General features: G+C 37.5%; 1 protein-coding gene across 1 annotated transcript; it reads right to left on the bottom strand.

The window, feature by feature from the left end:
• Nucleotides 1–3908: 3908 nt before the first annotated feature.
• LOC118812780 (4-galactosyl-N-acetylglucosaminide 3-alpha-L-fucosyltransferase 9-like) lies at nucleotides 3909–15539 on the bottom strand. The gene is made up of 2 exons (XM_036577899.1): nucleotides 15296–15539; nucleotides 3909–5802 (listed from the first exon to the last, which is right to left on the bottom strand). The coding sequence occupies exon 2, from the start codon at nucleotides 5792–5794 to the stop codon at nucleotides 4607–4609; it is 1188 nt and encodes a 395-aa protein (XP_036433792.1). The 5' UTR covers nucleotides 5795–5802; nucleotides 15296–15539; the 3' UTR covers nucleotides 3909–4606.
• Nucleotides 15540–20875: the final 5336 nt, after the last annotated feature.

Below are 20875 nucleotides of genomic sequence, written 5' to 3'. Positions count from 1 at the left end.
TAATGATCAACGACACCGGCGTAGTGTCCTGTAGTGAATGACAATAACTGGCCTGTAATGATCAACGACACCGGCGTAGTGTCCTGTAGTGAATGACAATAACTGGTCTATAATGATCTACGACACCGGCGTAGTGTCCTGTAGTGAATGATAGTAATTAGTCTGTAATGATCAACGACACCGGCGTAGTGTCCTGTAGTGAATGATAGTAATTAGTCTGTAATGATCAACGACACCGGCGTAGTGTCCTGTAGTGAATGACAATAACTGGTCTATAATGATCTACGACACCGGCGTAGTGTCCTGTAGTGAATGATAGTAATTAGTCTGTAATGATCAACGACACCGGCGTAGTGTCCTGTAGTGAATGACAATAACTGGTCTATAATGATCTACGACGCCGGCGTAGTGTCCTGTAGTGAATGATAGTAATTAGTCTGTAATGATCAACGACACCGGCGTAGTGTCCTGTAGTGAATGACAATAACTGGTCTATAATGATCTACGACACCGGCGTAGTGTCCTGTAGTGAATGACAATAACTGGTCTATAATGATCTACGACACCGGCATAGTGTCCTGTAGTGAACGATAGTAATTAGTCTGTAATGATCTACGACGCCGGCGTAGTGTCCTGTAGTGAATGACAATAACTGGTCTGTAATGATCTACGACACCGGCGTAGTGTCCTGTAGCGAATGACAATAACTGGTCTGTAATGATCTACGACACCGGCGTAGTGTCCTGTAGTGAATGATAGTAGTCTGTAATGATCTACAATGCTAGTGTAGTGTCCTGTAGTGAACGATAGTAATTGTCATTCTCACAGGGCTGATCTCGGCCGATCGCGCGATGAACAGGTGGACAGCAGTCAGTCTGAATGACCTCAGCAGGATGAAGGGAGCCGGACGGAGGCAGAAGTGTTCGTGCGGTCCAGACTGAAGCTCTGCCGCAGCGCTGAACACAGAATGACTCTCTTTTCCTGTTTTGTCTGTGATCTGTTCCCCTTTTTGTGTTCTATCAGTGCTGTCAGCTGTTCCAGCATTCAGTACGGTTGGTGTTTCACAATCACATAACAACAGCAATTACATTTACGTTCACCTCCCAGCCTGAGTGGGAAATGATCTGAGCTGAGACATTTACATGACTTATATAAACACACTCGGCCATATATCATCCTGTTTACATGAGCGCTGCCATAGTATAACTTCATGATCGCAAATATGTCTTAGCCAGACGAGCAGTGTTGGGGTGCATTTATACTTGTACCCTCTTAAAAACATGGCTCTTCAAGGGTTCTTTAGCAATGTCAAAGGTTCTGTATAGAACCACAAATTCTCGTAGGACTATCTGCGTGCTTAAATGGTTCTCTGCATGATAAAATGGTTCTTCAGATTGATGAAGAAAAGTAGCACCTTTTTGAAAAGGATTTTATCTAGCGTTAAAAAGGGTCTTCTATTGTATACAAGCTTGACATTGCAACAGCAGAACTCTTTTTGGCTGTCTATACAGAATTATATACAACATATTCTCCATCAGTCTAAAGAACCATTTCACCATGCAAAGGTTCTTTGAGTGTTCATGGTTTATATAGAACCATTTTTCTTCTTTTTTTTTAAAGTGTAGTTGAGTTCTTCTGGTCCAGATCAAAGTAGACAATGATACCTTGTTGCATTTTAGTTCTGGTTTGTTTAGTGTTCACACTAACATATTTAAATCAGAACCAAAAGATGTAAACAAGAGTAAGTCATGACTGATTGGGCAGATTTTATGACGTCTAGTAACTGTAATAATATCCACCAAACTTTCTGAATTGTGCTGTTCTCTGTTCTATCTGGGCTTGCTGGTTCTATTAACATGAGAACCGTAAGCCGTGAGACCCACTGCATTAGTGTGTGACAGCCTTGAGTGGCTCACTGCTTTTACAGAATAGGGAAACCTCAGCACAGTAATAGAGAATACTATCTATGTGTGCAGCTGAGTGTGTATGGGGAGTTTATAATAACTTCAGCCTTTCCGTTCTACAGTCACAGATTCAGAAACTCTCTGAAAATCTCTGCTCTCCTCACAGCAGCCCTTTATTTTGTGTGAAAATTTCTCTGAATGGACCAATAGAAATATTCCATAATTGTTAAAATATAGAATCTCTTTACATTGTATACATTTACACCTTCAAACTGCACAAAAACAAGGAACGTTTTTGCCTTCTCCTGTAAAGTTACCATGTTGAAGATAATTGTTTTGCATACTCACCCACAGTTCCTGCTCTTATGTCCACATCCCTCCCCCAAATTAAACAACTGTCATCAAGTTTTGACAAAAGTCTTTATTTTAAGTCCCAACAACCTCCTCCATCCCCCAGTGTTAACCCAGGTTGGCACCCATGTATTTGTAAAAAAAAAGTTTGAAAGATTTAGTACAGCTGTTTAGTGTCGACGCTAAAAGCTGCAGCCAAACTTATGTATAACATAACTCTATTACCAATTCTATCATAGTGACTTTCTCCAGTATTAAATATGAACCAACCTTCCCAGCATAATGTATGGCACAGTTTCAAGCTTTTCATCCTCAGTGAGTACATCTAGTCCAAACAACTTTCTTCACAGTTTAGAAACACATTCAGTTAGTCCGAAAGTGAAAACATTTAGGCCAGTGGTCACCAAAACCGCTCCTGGAGATCTACGGTCCTGAAGACTTCTGCTCCAAATAGGGGTTGCACAGACTTTGCTGCCAGGCGATGACACTTTAATCTTGATGTCGACGAGTCGCTGATCACGTGATTATGACACTAACAACATGCACCTCCTAGAGAAGACAGCAGGTGCGGAGGCTGGTGATTTCGGAGTGTGTAGCTCCAGTGCCCTGAAGGCTAGCAATGCGATTCAGGGGTCATTGGAAGGGGTGCATCACACTACTGACCTGTGAAGTTCTGGGTGTGTCATGCTCTACTGACCTGTGCAGTTCGGCTTCTACCATTTCTCCACCAATCTACGAAGCTTCAAAATCAGATATCAAACACTGTTATCCCCAGTTACCCAAAAGACTACAATAAACAGTCCTGGTTGGAGAGAGGGCATAATGCCCTGTAAGCCTGCAAAGACTGAAGTTGGCTAGTCTTGTTTTCGCCGACTTAAGGCACTATACATTTCTCTGGCTCTCCGGACCTCCACCACCTAGGGCAGATCGAGATTCACGAGATTTTGGGGTCTGTATCTCTGGTTCCCTGAAGGCTAGCATTGTGATACAGGGCTCATTGGAAAGGGCTCTACTGACCTGTGGCTTCGTCACAAATTTTAACGTCAGATTTTTAAAGTGGCTTGTTTCACAGCATTTCGTTCTCTTGCGGTTTCATTCATGACATCATCTCTGATTAGTTGACATCGACTCGACTTTCATTGCATAACTGTTGACTTTTAATAATCAGAAGTTGTGCAGCCTCTACCTCAAACCCTAACTGACCCCACCTGATCTATCGAATTATTGCCTTCAGAAGTCCATGATCAGCTGAATGAAGTGCGTCAGATTTGGGTTGAAGGTGAAACCTGTAGGCAGGTAGATCTCCAGGAGGTGTGTTGGTGACCACTGGTCCAGGTAGATGTGTCACAGATTTATATACACACTTAAAATAGATGGTTCTTCATGGGTTCTTAATTAAAGAAAATTGTTCTATATGGAACTATGAACAGTCAAAGAACGATTTGCATTATTAAAGGGTTATTTGCATGGTGAAATGGTTCTTTAGATTGTTCTGTAAAGCACCAAAAAGGGTTCTTCTGTTGTTACAAGTCTAGCATCAAAACCCTTTTTGGTGCTATACAGAACCCTTTTCACAGAAGTTCTACATAGAACCATCAACAGCACATTCTCCATTTCACCTTGCAAAGAATTCTTTAATCAGGCAAAGGGTTCTTTGAGTGTTCATGGTTCTATGTAGAACCATTTTCTTCATTAAAGAACTCTTGAAGAGCCATCTTTTTCATACCTCAGTGTAGCTGAGCTGCTCGATTTGTTAAATTGCTTTTTCCATAAACAATAATTACAAAGTCATCTATATACATACATAAAGACTAAACAAAACTGGCACTAGCACATGCCCCTGAGCCACACCATTCAAACAGTAAAAGGAAATATCCAGTAACTATCCTTGTTTTGTCAGTGTTAGAATGTCACCAAGTTTTTACATTCTTCTGTTTATGAGGAATTTATCTGGTTTTCGCAAATTCTTTTGAAAAGACAAGTTTATAATGAAGCATCTTATGATTAACAGCTTCAATATCTTCCATTAATTTATTTAGTAAAACAATGGTTCATGTCAGATGATGTGAAGTCACTGCTGCACTCAGGGTCTGTCACTTCTTCAAACCTTGATTCAAATGTTTTGTTTGTTATGTTGGTGATAGTCATAGTCATTAATTCCTAAATTAATAGAACCTGATTTTAAATCTCAGAATTAATTTTTAAATATTTGAAAGGTATTTAAAAAATAATGGCTTAGATCTTGACTATGACCAACATAGCAAACAAGACATTTGAATCTAGATTTGTTATGGAATCAAGCTTTCCCACTCTGAGTGAAACACCACAAGGCTGACTTTACAACAAGCTAGCTAGCTCCAATACCACTTATTAACACTTTTGAATATTCTAAAGGTCTTGTACCTCCTTACATGATCACAAATACGGCAAGCATGCTCCTGACCAAAAGCAGAGTGCTGCACAACATAGTCTTTTCGCCAGGCAAAGTACTTTTCATACATCTCCTGGTTCTGGTCCAGAAGTTTGAGATGTTCTGCCAGTTCTTGTGCTGTTTTGAAATCGTCCACATGAATGAAGGAATCTCCTGGTATATATTCCTCATAGTTCTCCCTGGATGGGCCAAGCACCACGGGAACCGCGCCGAGTCTCATTGTGTTGAAGAGCTTCTCTGTGATGTAGTCTTTAAAGACGGAGTTCTCAAACGCTAAGTAGAACTTGCAGCTTGACATGACTTTAGCATAATCTTCCTTGTTAATGTACCTCCCAAAGTGCCGCCCGTAGGCCTCGACTTTGATGTGTTGGCTCAGTTCATTGAAGTAACCCACTCGCCTATAGTTGCCATTCCAGTTGCTGACGATCCAGCAGACTAATTTGTCTTTTTCCGGTATCTTAAAGGGTTCGTCCTTCTCAGAGATGTCTATGAGTCGTCCATAAGGAACCCAGACGTCTGAATCTCTCCGATAGTTTGACGTCAGGTTGAATAAGTCATCTGCTCCATGCAGCTGTGGTGTGTGTGCCGGAGACTCCATGTTCATCCACACCCATTTCTGCCGTGGAGGTCGAGATAATGTCAACAGGTTCGATACCTCGCCTCCGATGTCCCTCACATGGAACATTACAGCGTGGGCTTTGTCAAGTTGATTTCTGTCAAGCGTTAAACGGCAACCTTTGATACCGTAATTTGACTCACAGGATTCCAAATCAAATTGCTCTCCAAAAGGCCACTTCCAGACTAAGACTACTATCTCAGGTTTGTGGGGGTTTGCAGTGTCTTCCTTTTCCAAAACTGGTGATTGAGTGGTTGGTGTCTTTTCCTGGACTGCACTGCAGTCAGTAATAATTTGAGTTTGGTTCTCCACCTCAAGAACACGGAGGCATTCCTCTGTACAGACGTCTTGTTTGGGTAGTGCAGTATCAGAGCATGGCAACCAGCTCATGGTCGGCTTGTAGTACATGTAGAATATAACTGCAGAGCACAGCAGCAGAGCGCTGGCTATAAAGATGTGCTGAAGGCATCCAGTGGAAGGTTTTGATGTCATTTCTTGGCCTTAAGAGAAAAGAGAAAGAAGATGCATGAGTTTCATGTCTGTTGTTTCCAGTGTTCCTATTTACTACCTGTACATGTGCACCTGTTCATACAGTGCAGGTATAAACATAGCCAAAAAAACCACAGATGTTTTAGTATTTCCGGGGGACCCCAAGACGCTCCCAGGCCAACTTTAAGATATATTTCCTCCAGAGGGTCCTAGGACGATCCCGGGGTCTCGTCCCAGTAGGCCGTGCCTGGTAAACACCCACAGGGAGGCGTCCAGGGGGCATTCTGATCAGAAGCCTGGACCACCTCAAATAGCTCCTCTCAGTGTGGGGGAGTAGCAACTCTACTCTGAGCTCCTCCATGATCTCTTTCTTTCAGTCATTACTCAAAGCTCATGACCACAGGTGAGGGTGGGGATGTAGACCGACTTACGGCTCAGCTCCCTCTTCACCACTACAGTCCGGTACAGTGATTGCATTACTGCTGCCGCCTGTCCCATCCTGCAGCCGATCTCACCATCCCTCTTCCCATCACTCGTCAGCAAGACCCCCAGATACTTAAACTCCTCCACCTGCACAGGTCCTCCCCCCTCAAAAGTTAGCTTTTGAGTTAGCGGTTTAGTTTTCTTTTAAAGCTGGGTATTCTTCATACACCTATTCTTTAATTAACTGTACTGTGAACATGCCCAGTGAGGCTTGTGAAGGTCTGGTTAAAATTGGACTACACTGAAAGTACAATGAGAGTTAGCTTTGGGATCAGTGGAGGAGTTCGCTGCTCAGTTAGCTTTTAGATGCATTCTATTAACTGTTTAACTGAAGGCCTCAACCGTTCTGTGTAACTGAGTATTGTTTATATCTGTTCCCAGTGTTATCTTGTTTGTTTTTGATAGATTTGATCAAAATTGGGTTCTGGAGGTAGAATAAGAAATAGCTTTGGAATTAGCAACAAACTTAGCTGTGTGGTTAGTTTGACATAAGCAAAATGTGTGGTATGTAACTGAAAGCATCAACTATTCTGTGTAATGCCAGTGCCATGTTGTTACAGTTTGGTCAAAGATAGATTGTTTCTGAAAGCAGAATGAGGGTTAGCTAGCTGTGGAGTTAGCTGTGGAGTTGGCCGTGGAGTTAGCTGAAGCATTGAAAGCTAACGCCACAGCTTAAATTCTGAACCAAATTGGAACCAAATTGAGTGAATCAAGTCTAAACATTGATTCCCTGAAACATTGATTCTCTTGAAACTTTATGTAGACAACATTTAAACATAACTAGTAGCTATTAAGTACAGATACACCGATTCCAGTTGGTCTCTTCTGATTCCGATACTGGAATCGGTTACCTCACTTTGGCTGTAACTAGAGCAAAAGAATAATACAATGGAAACATAAGACAATCCATAAGAATGAAGTATTACAAAAACTATCATTATTAACATGAGTCTGGATAATACAGCAAAGTAATTATAATAATAACAAAGTAATTATAATTCCTGTGTGAACTTTTCAGTGCTACAATAAACTTGTGAAATCTAAACATTCAAAGAAAACATGAATTACAATTCAGTTCATAAAAGTGAATATAAATAAAAATAAAGAAATCAACATGACTTCCATTCAGCGTATAAACATTCTACTGCAAAAACAAATGGTAAAAAATAAACAGGCTAGAAGTTACACAGTGTTAGAGTGCAAAGTCAACTTCTTTAAAAACTCAACATTTGAAATAAAAAGATTAAATAAATAAATAACTGTCTATTTTTATTTCTACTAATGTATGTCTATATTTATTTCTGTCTAATTTATGTCTATTTATTATTTTGTCTTAAGTTGTGTCTATTTGCATTTCTGTCTACTTTTATTTTTGTCTAATATATGTTTATTTTTATTTCTGCCTAAATTGTTTTTTATTTTTTGCTGTTTTGATTATGATAATAGATTCCACAGTACAGAAAGGACACTTTATCTCCCCAGAACACACAGCGCAGTGGTAAAACACAGCCAGTGCTGAGCGCTGCAGTCAGATCCTCCTGTGTTAATCAGTCCAGCCTTTTATATCAGGTCTGCACTGAAAACAGCAGCACACACAAAGTTTACTGTCATTTGGGGGCTTTTTGTCACCTATGCTGTACAGGCATGTACAGACAGTAGTGGGGGTAGCGGGGGATGATGATCGGACCCCCGGCGCTGAGCACGCGCAGCCGTCACCTGTTCTCATTACCCTCCATTCAGACAGTGCTGCCTTTACGACACTGCAGTGTTAGCAGAGCAGTGAGTGAACGAGGTCTGGGCTGTGTTCCAGTACGAGCGCTGACCTGGGATCTGTTCCTGTCTGTACGGTCACAGTGAATTAGAGAGGACTCTGATCCTGGATCAGCGCTCCTACTTTGAGAATATGAGCCCTGGTGTTACTGCTGACATGAACAGTTGTTACTAATGACTGTGTTCACCAAGTTCTAAACTATTGACTTTAGTCCCATATGAGCTGAGTACTTAATGAATTGAAGCTGGTGGTTTAGCTCCACGTAATGAGCTCTTTCGCAGCAGCAGTTGCGCATTCGCGAGTGATAAACAGCGTCAGTGTTGTTTTCATTACCGTTTCTGTTGCTGTTCCCCCAAAACAGCAGCTGGAAGTGTCCTTTCAAGAATCATTCCACATTTTGTCACAAACTGTACTGTTCAAAAGACTGAAATCACTTCTCACATTAACAATCACTAAAAAACGTTGTGAACTTGACACCAAAACATAACCTGGAGGCTTATTTACAATCACAAAACAAGAAGTTAGGACTTGATAAAAAAGTAGCAAACTCTGTTGAAGAATAAACTACAAGCATATATTTGATAGTGATTTTTCTTTAATTGAAAATAAAATAAAATAAGTAAAAAATAAATAACACCACTTCTCAAACATGCCGGAGGTGAAAGGTCAGGTCCTGATTCAGTGACTCCTCCTGAAGTGCTGCCTGCCGTTAACATTTGAATGTGTTCCTCATTACGTTAGTGTTAGTCTGATGTGTCTAGATCGTATCTGGACTGCACTACATAAAGGGAACCACTGCTTGGCAGGTGCATTTGAGTATTATGGAAATCAGCTCATTTGCATTTCTCATATATTTGCACATGTGCTTTTCTAATATGTAAATAACAGGCTTCTGAAAACTGCCTCATCAGTTGGTTCATTCTGTCTCAATCCAAACCATTAACTTCATCATGGAGAATCACTAAACTGATGGTTGATGTTCCCTCTGTTTGAGAAAAAGCAGAGAAAAGCTGAAAGAAACCTAATTTATTTTCTAGCTCTGCTTTCAGATACTGATAATGGAGAAAATGATATTTCCATTGTATTCAATACAAACACACACACACACACATATATATATATATATATATATATATATAAATATAAATATGTATATATGTATATATTTGAGGTTCTGTCTGTGTTCTGAGCAGTTTTGAGATATTGATCTTCAAAGATTTTCTGTTCTGAACAGCAGAACTGATATGTGAACAGGTATCTTTGTGACAGTGACTGACACCCTACATTTATTTTAAATGTGCAAAATCAAAATCGTGTCAGATCTGTAACAGTTCAAATGCAGAACCGTCTAATCCTAAAAGCCCACTTTCTGCTTGGAGTTATAAGGTTCGAACACGAAAAGAAGCACCGAAACGGTTTATACTTGTAATTTGGTTTAAAAGATAAAATTGTGTGTACCAGAGTGTCGACAGTATCAGAAAGATGAATTTAAAGCTTTCTGTGACGTTTTTATGACATTATTTTTATTATTTATTTATTTAATGACCTATATTTCTTGTTTTATGATGAATCATCTTTTTCTTGTTCAATAAATCATTGCAGATTAAGTAGAAGAGTCTAAATTGCTAAGTATTTTGTCCAGTGCAGAGGTCAGTTTTAAGAGCCATTAGTTTAAGTTACCATTAATCGGACAGAAACCAGCTACTGTAATAAATTGTAATAAATCCCAGCAGGTCAGTGTAGCCGGTCAGTCTAAAGGCCATATGAGGTTTAGTTCTATATCAGAAATGTGACTCTAATGAGCCCAAATGTCTTATTTTGGGAGAAAGAAGAAAAAGAAAAGACGGGTGAGTGAATGACATTAATGTTTACGTTGTAATTATGATCAGTTCACATGAGTAATTATGATCAGTTCACATGAGTAATTATGATCAGTTCACATGTTCACTATTTAATTATCTTTTAAATCTTAATATTTATTTAAAATTTAATTTATTTAAAATTTAAGACAATAAGACATTTTTAAAGAGATGTAAGACAACAGGCAGAGTTTCAGCAACATGTTTTCATCTTTCATAAAGTTTTATAAACTTTTACTGCAGTCACTGAGCAGAGTGGTGACATCACTAAGAAGCAGAACCTGATTGGTCCTCTTGTGTGTATGTGAAGTGCTCACTGGCTCACAGATAGAACTTTGAGTTTGAGTGTGGAGATGCAGTATAACCTGTTTTCTAGGTGAAGAGTCCAAAAATGCACACAAACTTAAAAACATCTCACATAGTGTGAAGGAGTGTCACAGAATAAGAATATGAGAAAAACTCAATTTGGACAAAAATGTGTGTTTGTATATATATATATATATAAAATGTGATCTGATCCTCATCCAAGTCAAGCGTATTGACAAATATAATGTGCCTAAAATAATAAGACAAAAAAATTCTGATCATTCATGTCTTCATTGAGAACAACCATAAAAGCCTCACAGTGCTGGTGGGTGAAGTATGTGAACCCTTGAGTTAATGATCTCAGAAAAGCTAATTGGAGTCAGGTGTTAGCGAACCTGGAGTCTTGTTGAGAAAATGAGTTTGGAGGTTTGACTAGAGCCACTCTGACTGATAAAAACCACTCAAACGTTCTGAGTTTGCTCTGCACAAGAAGGACACGCGTCTGTGAGCCATGCCTCGCCAAAGAGAGCGTTCAGAGGATCTACGATCAAAAACTGCTGATTTACATGAAGCTGGAAAGGGTTACAAAGTGATTTCAAAGACTTTAGAAATTCACCAGTCTACAGTCAAACCATCTACAGATATAGACAATTTGGCACTGTGGCTACTCTGCCAAGAAGTGGGCGCCCAGTCAAAATGACCCCAAGAGCACAACGGAGACTCATCAATGAGGTAAAGAAACAACCCCGAGTGACGGCCAAAGATTTGAAGGCACCATTGGTGCAGGCTGACGTCTGTGTTCATCAGTCGACAGTCCGTAAAGCCGAAGGAAGCCACTGCCCTCTAAAAAGAACACTGCTGTCTGAAGTTTGCCAAAGAGCACACTGACACTCCACAACGGTGCTGGCAAACTGTCTTGTGGACAGATGAAACTAAGATTAGACTATTTGGAAAGAGCACGCAGCGCTGCATCTGGCGTAAAAAAGGCACTGCACATCACCATGCAAATATCATCCCAACCGTAAAGTACGGTGGAGGGAGCCTCATGATTTGGGCCTGCTTTGCTGCATCGGGCCTGGCCAGCTTCCAATCAAGGAGGATGAATGGGGAAGATGAATTCCCAAGTGTATCAAAAACCTCTACAGGATAATGTGAGAGTGTCCGTACGTCAGCTGGGACTCTGTAGAAGCTGGGTGATGCAACAGGACAATGACCCAAAACACTGGAGCGAGTCCACAACAGAACGTCTTATAAAAACAAAACCCGCCTTTCGGAGTGTCAGAGCCCAAATCTCAACCCTGTAGAAACGCTATGGATTGACTTGAAGAGAGCCGTACACATGAGGCGTCCAGGAACACGACGGAGCTAAAGCAGTTCTGCCAGGAAGAACGGGCTAAAACTCCTCCTGGACGACGTGCAGGTCTGACCCACAGCTACAGGAAGCACCTGGTTGAGGTTACTGCTGCCAAGGGGGGGCAACCAGCTGTTAATTCCACTTTGAATGCTGAATGGACTGTGTGCAGTAAAGACCTGCAAGATCATATTTCTTTTGTGTTATTATTTTAGGCACATTATATTTGTCACTACACTTGACTTGGATGAGGATCAGATCACATTTTATGACAAATGAATGCAGAAAACTTATTAAAATTATTAAAAATTAAAATTCCAAAAGCTTCACGTACTTTTTCTTGCCACTGTGTGTGTATATATATATATATATATATATATATATATATATATATATGTGTGTGTTTTTATATATATATATATATATATATATATATATATATATATATGTATGTGTGTGTGTGTGTGTTTTTATATAAATATATATATATATATATATATATATGTGTGTGTGTGTGTGTGTGTGTGTGTGTGTTTTTATATATATATATATATATATATATATGTGTGTGTGTGTGTGTGTGTGTGTGTGTGTGTGTTTATATATATATATATATATATGTGTGTGTGTGTGTGTGTTTTTATATATATATATATATATATATGAGTGTGTGTGTTTTTATATATATATATATATATATGTGTGTGTGTGTGTGTGTGTGTGTTTTTATATATATATATATATATATATATATATATGTGTGTGTGTTTTTATATATATATATATATATATATGTGTGTGTGTGTGTGTGTGTTTATATATATATATATATATATATATATATATATGAGTGTGTGTGTTTTTATATATATATATATATATATATGTGTGTGTGTGTGTGTGTGTGTGTTTTTATATATATATATATATATATATATATATATATGTGTGTGTGTGTTTTTATATATATATATGTGTGTGTGTGTGTGTGTGTGTGTTTTTATATATATATATATATATATATATATATATATATATATATATATGTGTGTGTGTGTGTTTTTATATATATATATATATATATATGTGTGTGTGTGTGTGTGTGTGTGTGTTTTTATATATATATATATATATATATATATATATATATGTGTGTGTGTGTGTGTTTATATATATATATATATATATATGTGTGTGTGTGTGTGTGTGTGTGTTTTTATATATATATATATATATATATATATATATATATATGTGTGTGTGTGTTTTTATATATATATATATATATGTGTGTGTGTGTTTTTATATATATATATATATATATGTGTGTGTGTGTGTGTGTGTGTGTGTTTATATATATATATATATATATATATATATATATATGAGTGTGTGTGTGTGTGCTATATATGCGAAAGTATGAAGGTCCTTTAAATTCACAAAAAACAAAACCGATTCGAAACTCCAGGTGGGACTAAGGAGGCCTTGGCCTTTGCTCCCGTCGGGCTCGGAGGAGGATACTGATTAACTGGAAATCACTGTATCCACTGAAGACAGTGGCTCTGTGATCGTATGATTCTCCTTAAATGAGAAAGATCAGTTTTCATCTAGAAAGTCTTCTGTTAAATTCCATCAGGATTGATGATAGAGTCAGTAACCTCTACGAGTCAGTGAAAGTTTATGAGTCAGTAAAATATTAATTGTAACATTTAAAAATCTCTCTATTTGAATCAGAATCTGTGCAGTGAGTTTCTGTGTGTGTGTATTAACACTGATATTAGAATAAATACAGGTAAGATTGATACGGTGAGCCGTGTTTTTGTGTTTTATGTGTGTTAATGTGTGTTTAACCCTTTCCTGCCCTCTCCTCTCCTCACAGAAGCCCAGAAGTGACTGGAGTTAATCATCAATGCCTGCTTTGTCTGTTTAATACTTCAGTAGAAGAACTCCTTGTTGCTGTTTACTGTATTTAAGCTTATTTACATTCATTCTAATGATAAACAGAGTTTTCGTCGCTGTTTCTGTACAGGAGCTGAGAGTGAGAGCCTGTTTACGCCGTACAGATCGAGGAAACACAGCGTTTCTCCACATGGTGTTCTGTTACGTTACCATTCGAAAGTTTGGAACCATGCGTTGTATTAATAAGTCGTTATTTTATTTTAAGTTGTAGACACTGGAGCCTGAACCGCTTTAACATATTTAGAGATCAACAAGAAGTTATGACAAAAAATAAGAACAAAATTTCAAAATAATTATTTATATTAGTTCACCCACATGGAAAAAATCTGCAAATATATAAAATTCACATATTAAAAGAATGAATACAAATTCATTTCTAAAGCTATCAGACAGTGAAGAGCATCAGACAGGATTTTGGCTGTTTTCCTACATTTTCAGATGGATTTGATAAACTCATTTAAACATGTGTAACATTTTAAAATAAACACATTTAAAGACATATTTGGTTCATGTATTTCAGCACTGCAGTGTGTTTGAATATATAAAAATACATGTCCCTATACATTTCTCCCCATGGGTTTTCTTGCAAATAGCTGTTTGAAATATGAAATATTGGTGAAATATATCTGAAATATTTTTTTGAAATGAATTAGATTCTAAGTTCACTCCTGATGCTCTACAGCTTCTTCAGCTGTTACAGCATCATCTAACGCTCTGAATCATCTGTGTCACATTAGTAACTGTTACTGAATCATAACCTGTACACAGGGTCTGGGCTACAGACAGGAATGGCGCCCCCTGGAGGCACATTTTTAAACAAGTTGCCAAAATGACATCTTGGCCAGTGAGCTTTAATTATGATTATCTGTTTTGCATTTCTACAGCTCCTCTGTCGAGAGTGCGGTGTATTCTCCTTTATTCGCTCTTTCAAAGAAGCTCTGTGTAGCACATTTGGTTAAATCTGAAAGAGGTAGAATTACTGAGTATGAAGAAGAGAGAACATACAGACATATGACATGATCATAAACAGCTGTCTGGTCAGTGCTTTTCAATCATAAGACCTTCTGGACATTAATGTCAGTTCGTTCTCTATGTTACACAGCTTGATAGGTGTTAAGGTGCAACATTGTCTGCTGATACAGTGAGACAGTTTGGTACAATTACCAAAATAAGAATATATCGCTGCTTTCGGAAGAAAACCTCGTATCACCTTTTTGCCATTTTTCAGCTTTTGATGTAATTTGAAAATGCCTGGTGCTGCTTACATTGGGTAAATTTCACGATGGTAAAATACAAAGTTTTGTTCTGACAGTAGCGATATATATATATATATATATATACACATGTGTGTGTGTGTGTATGTATATATGTATATATATATATATATACACACAATGAATAATAAAAAATAATTGTAAATAGCTAAATAAATTAAAAAAAAATGTACATCTATTTCAGAAATAGGAATGACGAAGTGTTCTGGGAACAACAAAAAGTTATGACAATAAAAAATGTAAAAATGTAGAAAATATTGTTAATTAATAAACTGTAACATTTATTAATTTAATTTAATTAAGTAATCTATTTTTGGTGATTTCCCCAAATTGACTATGAATAGCTGTTCGATCCGTGAGGTTTCAGACATGAGGCTCTCTGGATATTAGTGTCATAATGAGTTCATTCTCAGGTTACAGGGAAAAGCCTGTTAAGTGCAGATGTTTTTAACCATGTCTTTAGGTGCAGAGTGACCAACAGAGCAGAAATCATCAACTCACCGAAGTCCTAACTCCTCAGTGGTGGTCTTCTTTGACTTTCAGCGGTGGACACTGTCCACAGCGTCTTCACAGGAGCGTTGAGATGGATCACCAAAGTCATTCCAACGCAAAAGAAGCAAGATAGAACTGGAGAAATGACGCTACCTGCCAAACCGGCTGGACTGGAACGAGGAGACATCCAGGAAGTCCAGCACTGTGTACAGTGTCGTCTGACGTGTGACTGAGCAGATTCAAGACTTCCTTATTATCAAAATTCAGGTGAGCAAATCATTACACAGCTGTAAAGTTTATTAAGGAACTCTGACACACACACCTCACCTGCCCATCTCCCTCTGAGAGGGGCGGGGCTAAACACCTGCCCAGCTGGAGTCTCTCGGTATCAGAGCTCTCACTCGGGAAGCTGCGTCTCTGCAGTCGGTCAGTCAGTGTGAAACAGCTGTTTGAGCTCTTCATCACCACAACATCTGCAGAGCTTCTCTCACTGTCTTTATTCTGTCTGTCTCACATCAATATTATACACTGGATTCATTTACATTATTCCATATACATTTACATTCTACATTATGAACATTTACATATTACCATGTACATTTGTACTATACATTAACATTAACACCTTACACATTTACATTATACACTGTGCACATTTACATTATACACTATGCACATTTACATTAACACCTTACACATTTACATTATACACTGTGCATATTTACATTAACACATTACACATTTACATTATACACTGTGCACATTTACATTATTACCATATACATTTACATTCTACATTATGAACATTTACATATTACCATGTACATTTGTACTATACATTAACATTAACACCTTACACATTTACATTATACACTGTGCACATTTACATTAACACCTCACACATTTACATTATACACTGTGCACATTTACATTATTACCATATACATTTACATTATACACTGTGCACATTAACATTATTACCATATACATTTACATTATACACTGCACATTTACATTAACACCTTACACATTTACATTATACACTGTGCACATTTACATTAACACCTTACACATTTACATTATACACGGTGCACATTTACATTATTACCATATACATTTACATTATTACCATATACATTTATATTATACACTGTGCACATTTACATTAACACCTTACACATTTATATTATACACTGTGCACATTTACATTATCACCATATACATTTACATTATACACTGCACATTTACATTAACACCTTACACATTTACATTATACACTGTGCACATTTACATTATACACTGTGCACATTTACATTAACACCTTACACATTTACATTATACACTGTGCACATTTACATTATTACCACATACATTTACATTATAAACTGTGCACATTTACATTAACACCTTACACATCTACATTATACACTGTGCACATTTACATTAACACCTTACACATTTATATTATACACTGTGCACATTTACATTATTACCATATACATTTACATTAGACACTGCACATTTACATTAACACCTTACACATTTACATTATACACTGTGCACATTTACATTATACACTGTGCACATTTACATTAACACCTTACACATTTACATTATACACTGTGCACATTTATATTATACACTGTGCACATTTACATTAACACCTTACACATTTATATTATACACTGTGCACATTTACATTATTACCATATACATTTACATTATACACTGCACATTTACATTAACACCTTACACATTTACATTATACACTGTGCACATTTACATTAACACCTTACACATTTACATTATACACTGTGCATTTACATTATTACCATATACATTTACATTATACACTGTGCACATTTACATTAACACCTTACACATTCACATTATACACTGTGCACATTTACATTAACACCTTACACATTCACATTATACACTGTGCACATTTACATTAACACCTTACACATTTACATTATACACTGTGCACATTTACATTATACACTGTGCACATTTACATTAACACCTTACACATTCACATTATACACTGTGCACATTTACATTAACACCATATACATTTACATTATACACTGTGCACATTTACATTATACACTGTGCACATTTACATTATTACCATATACATTTACATTATACACTGTGCACATTTACATTATACACTGTGCACATTTACATGATTACCATGTACATTTGTACTATACATGTATATTATCACTGTATATATTTATATTTTACATTGTGTACATTTACAATCAATCAATCAATCAATCAATCAATCAATCAATTAATCAATCAACCCTTGTTTAATCTCGGAGAACATTGAGGGTGCCCCTCATTTACAATGTTGCCGAGTTAATACAGAGCAAGGCTATATATATATATGATAATGTTTAAGAACATATCAAATAATAAAAGTCAATTTAATAAATGAAGACTCAGATCAAGTAAGTATAAAAAGTGAAACATTAATAATAAAAATACATGAAAATATAATAAAAAATAATAAAACTAATTAAAACACAAAATGTAAAGGTTAAAATCAAATCAAATCAAAATAAAAAAGAGGAAGATAAGAAAAAAAATACTAATAAACAAATGTATTAAAATGACAAATAATAATAAAATAATAATTAACGTAAGAATAAGAATATGAATAATAATGGATAAGATAACAAATAAATAGTAAAATAATGAAAATAAGTAAAATGGTAAAAATCAGGTAAAACAGTGTGAGGCAGAGTGGAGGTGGTCAGAGAGTTAGAGTTTAAATGACTGAGTGACCCAGAGAGCTGAGCGGTAGTGGTTCCTGTAGCCTCACTCCAGTTCGCTGGTGCTCTGAAACTAAAAGCAGATTTTCCCAGTTCAGTAAAAACCCTCAGTACCTGCCATGTGATCCAGCCACTGGAGCGAGTCTGATAAACACCAGTATTTACAGACATCACTGAAGTAATATATGCGGGCATACGGCCGGAGAGTGTTTATAAATAAAATAAACCAGTGTGTTTCCGCCGCGCTGCTAGTGAGGGTCAACCAACTTTCTCATCCAGTCTGCAGTGATGAGTGTTAATAAGGGTCTCCAGTGATGAACCTCAGTGCAGAGTGAGACTGAGTCCAGTGGTTTGAGGGAACTGGCAGATGCGTGTATGTAAATTACATCACCGTAGACCATAACAGACAGTAAGGCTGCCTCAGCAATTCTTTTTCTAGCATACATGAGGAAACAGGGTTTATTTCTATATAGAAAACTGAGCTTCTGTCTACATTTGCTAACCAGTTTATTAATATGGGGTTTACAGTGAGTTTATCATCCAGCCTTATGCCAAGGCATTTATACTCTGTGACTCTCTCAATGTTGGATCATCAGGGTAGCGATATTTACAGAATTACAATCAGTATTAGTAGATCTGGAAAACAGCATGAACTTAGTTTTCTTAGCATTTAAAATCTGTGTTTACACAAAGCAGCCTGTAGGGCATTATATGAGCTTTGTAGTTTTCCTATTGCAGCATAAACAGAGTCAGCTGAACAGTATAAAGCCGTGTCATCTGCATACAGGTGTACTTTGCAGTCTGAGGCAGAGGCAGCAAGTTCATTAACATATATATTGAATAAAACTGGACCCAAAATTGAACCTTGTGGTACTCCTTTGGATAAGGTAAAAAAATCTGATCTGTAATTACTCAGTGCTGCGCACTGTTGTCTGTCTGAAAGGTAATTTGGGGTCCATTTTAGAGAGTTTGTATCAAAGCTGATCTTTTGTAAGTCCCTTAAAAGAAGAATGTGTTCAACTGTATCAAAAGCCTTTGATAAATCAATAAAAATAGCAGCACAATGCTTCTTCTGTCTGTGGCCATATAGAGATCATTTAAACCCAGTGTGGTAGCAGAGATGGTGCTGTGTCTTTCTCTAAAGCCAGACTGGTAGTTAAACAGGACAGAATTTTCATATAGAAATGATTTAAGTTGACTATTTACTAGAAATTCTAAAATCTCAGCTAAACAGGACAATTTTGAGATTGGTCTGTAGTTATTTACATCTGCTGCCTCACCTCCTTTATGCAGTGGAGTTACATGAGCTATTTTCCAGATCCTGGGAATTCTGCATGATAAAACAGAGATTAAAATATATGTTATGTATTCTAAAATAATTGGGGCTGATAGACGCAGGAAGTAAGGGGTTCAGCCCATCCTCACCAGTAGTTTTTCATGGATTAACATTAGTGAGAGATTTAGCTACTGTGATTGGAGAGAAGGGCTGGAGTGTGAAGAGACTATGGCTCTGGGTAGCAGAGTTCATATCAGTTTGACCTAACAGCAGATCCGAGTCAGTATTTTCAAAAATGTGCCCAGCTGCAGCGACATGTGTGTTAAAAGCTCTACAGACTTCCTTCTGATCAGATATCAGCTGATCATCATATGATCATCTATAACGCTGGTTGGAAGGGTAGAGGAATTGTTTTTAAGGGATTTTACAGTTTTCCAAAAGTTCTTTGTAGAGCTGAGATAATAATCAGGCTGAGATGATAATCTGATTTGGCCTTTCTAACTGCAGAGATAAGTCTGTTTCTCAGTTGTCTGAACGTGAGCCAGTGGCCTCTCTCTCCAGTGCATCTAGCAGTGGACCAAGCTTTATTTCTGGCTTTAAACAATGAGGAAACTTCACTAGAGAACCAGGAACTTGATCTGCCTCTCATTCTTAGCTTTTTGTGGGGGGCATGTTTGTTTACCACCATTAGAAATGATTTGCTAAAGTGGTTTAGTGCCAAGTCAACATCTGGAATTTCTAGTGTGAGGTGGATTTCACTAAGTCAGATAGAAACGTTAAGATGAATTATGACTAAACCTTTTCTGTTTTTAAAACTCTCAAGATCTGTTACAGCATTTACTGCAGGGTTTTCTCGTGAGTGTAAAGTAATTGGGGTTGGATCAGTAAAAATCAGATTGTCTGGATTAATAAAACCATTAAAATCTTTCACTTCTGTTATTTTTTTTGATGGAGGCCTGGTCCTGGGTCTTCAACCCAGAACTACAGAGATACTTGAGTTTGAGGTGTGTAATAATCATCTGGAGTTAAAAGCAGAATAAAATATATTGTGGCCCAATATCTGTGAACCCAGCCTGTTGGGATGAATCCCATCAACTCTGTAAACAGAAGGGCGGTTCCAGAAAAGGTTAAAATTGTCAATAAAAGTCAAGTCTTTGCAGAGGCAGGTTTTTGGAGCCAGATGTGAAGGTTTAAAATGCGGCTAAAACGTCCTGAACCTCTTCCCAGTGACGGAATTGGTCCAGAGATAAAATCAGATCTACCACAGTCTTGTACAGAAGACAGCAGGCGTGTGAAGTCCTTTTTCAGCAGTTCTGTGTTCTGATTTCTGATATCGTTACATCCCACATGTGTTTCTATCTTCTTCACCGAGTCGTATTTCTTTGGAAGACTGGGGAGCTGCTGTCAGAGACTTTCGCACCAGAGACAGAGTGAACTACGGCTGTGTGGTGCTTAACGTTTCTGATGATTGAGTCTCCTACCATGAGCGTGGATGGAGGACTGTAGCGAGTCAGTCAAGGCTGAGGA

Source organism: Colossoma macropomum, unplaced genomic scaffold (genome assembly GCF_904425465.1).
Source record: "Colossoma macropomum unplaced genomic scaffold, Colossoma_macropomum, whole genome shotgun sequence".
NCBI classification, from domain to species: domain Eukaryota; kingdom Metazoa; phylum Chordata; class Actinopteri; order Characiformes; family Serrasalmidae; genus Colossoma; species Colossoma macropomum.
The sequence above is the reverse complement of the archived record's forward strand: the minus strand, read 5'-3'. Positions and strand labels throughout refer to the sequence as shown.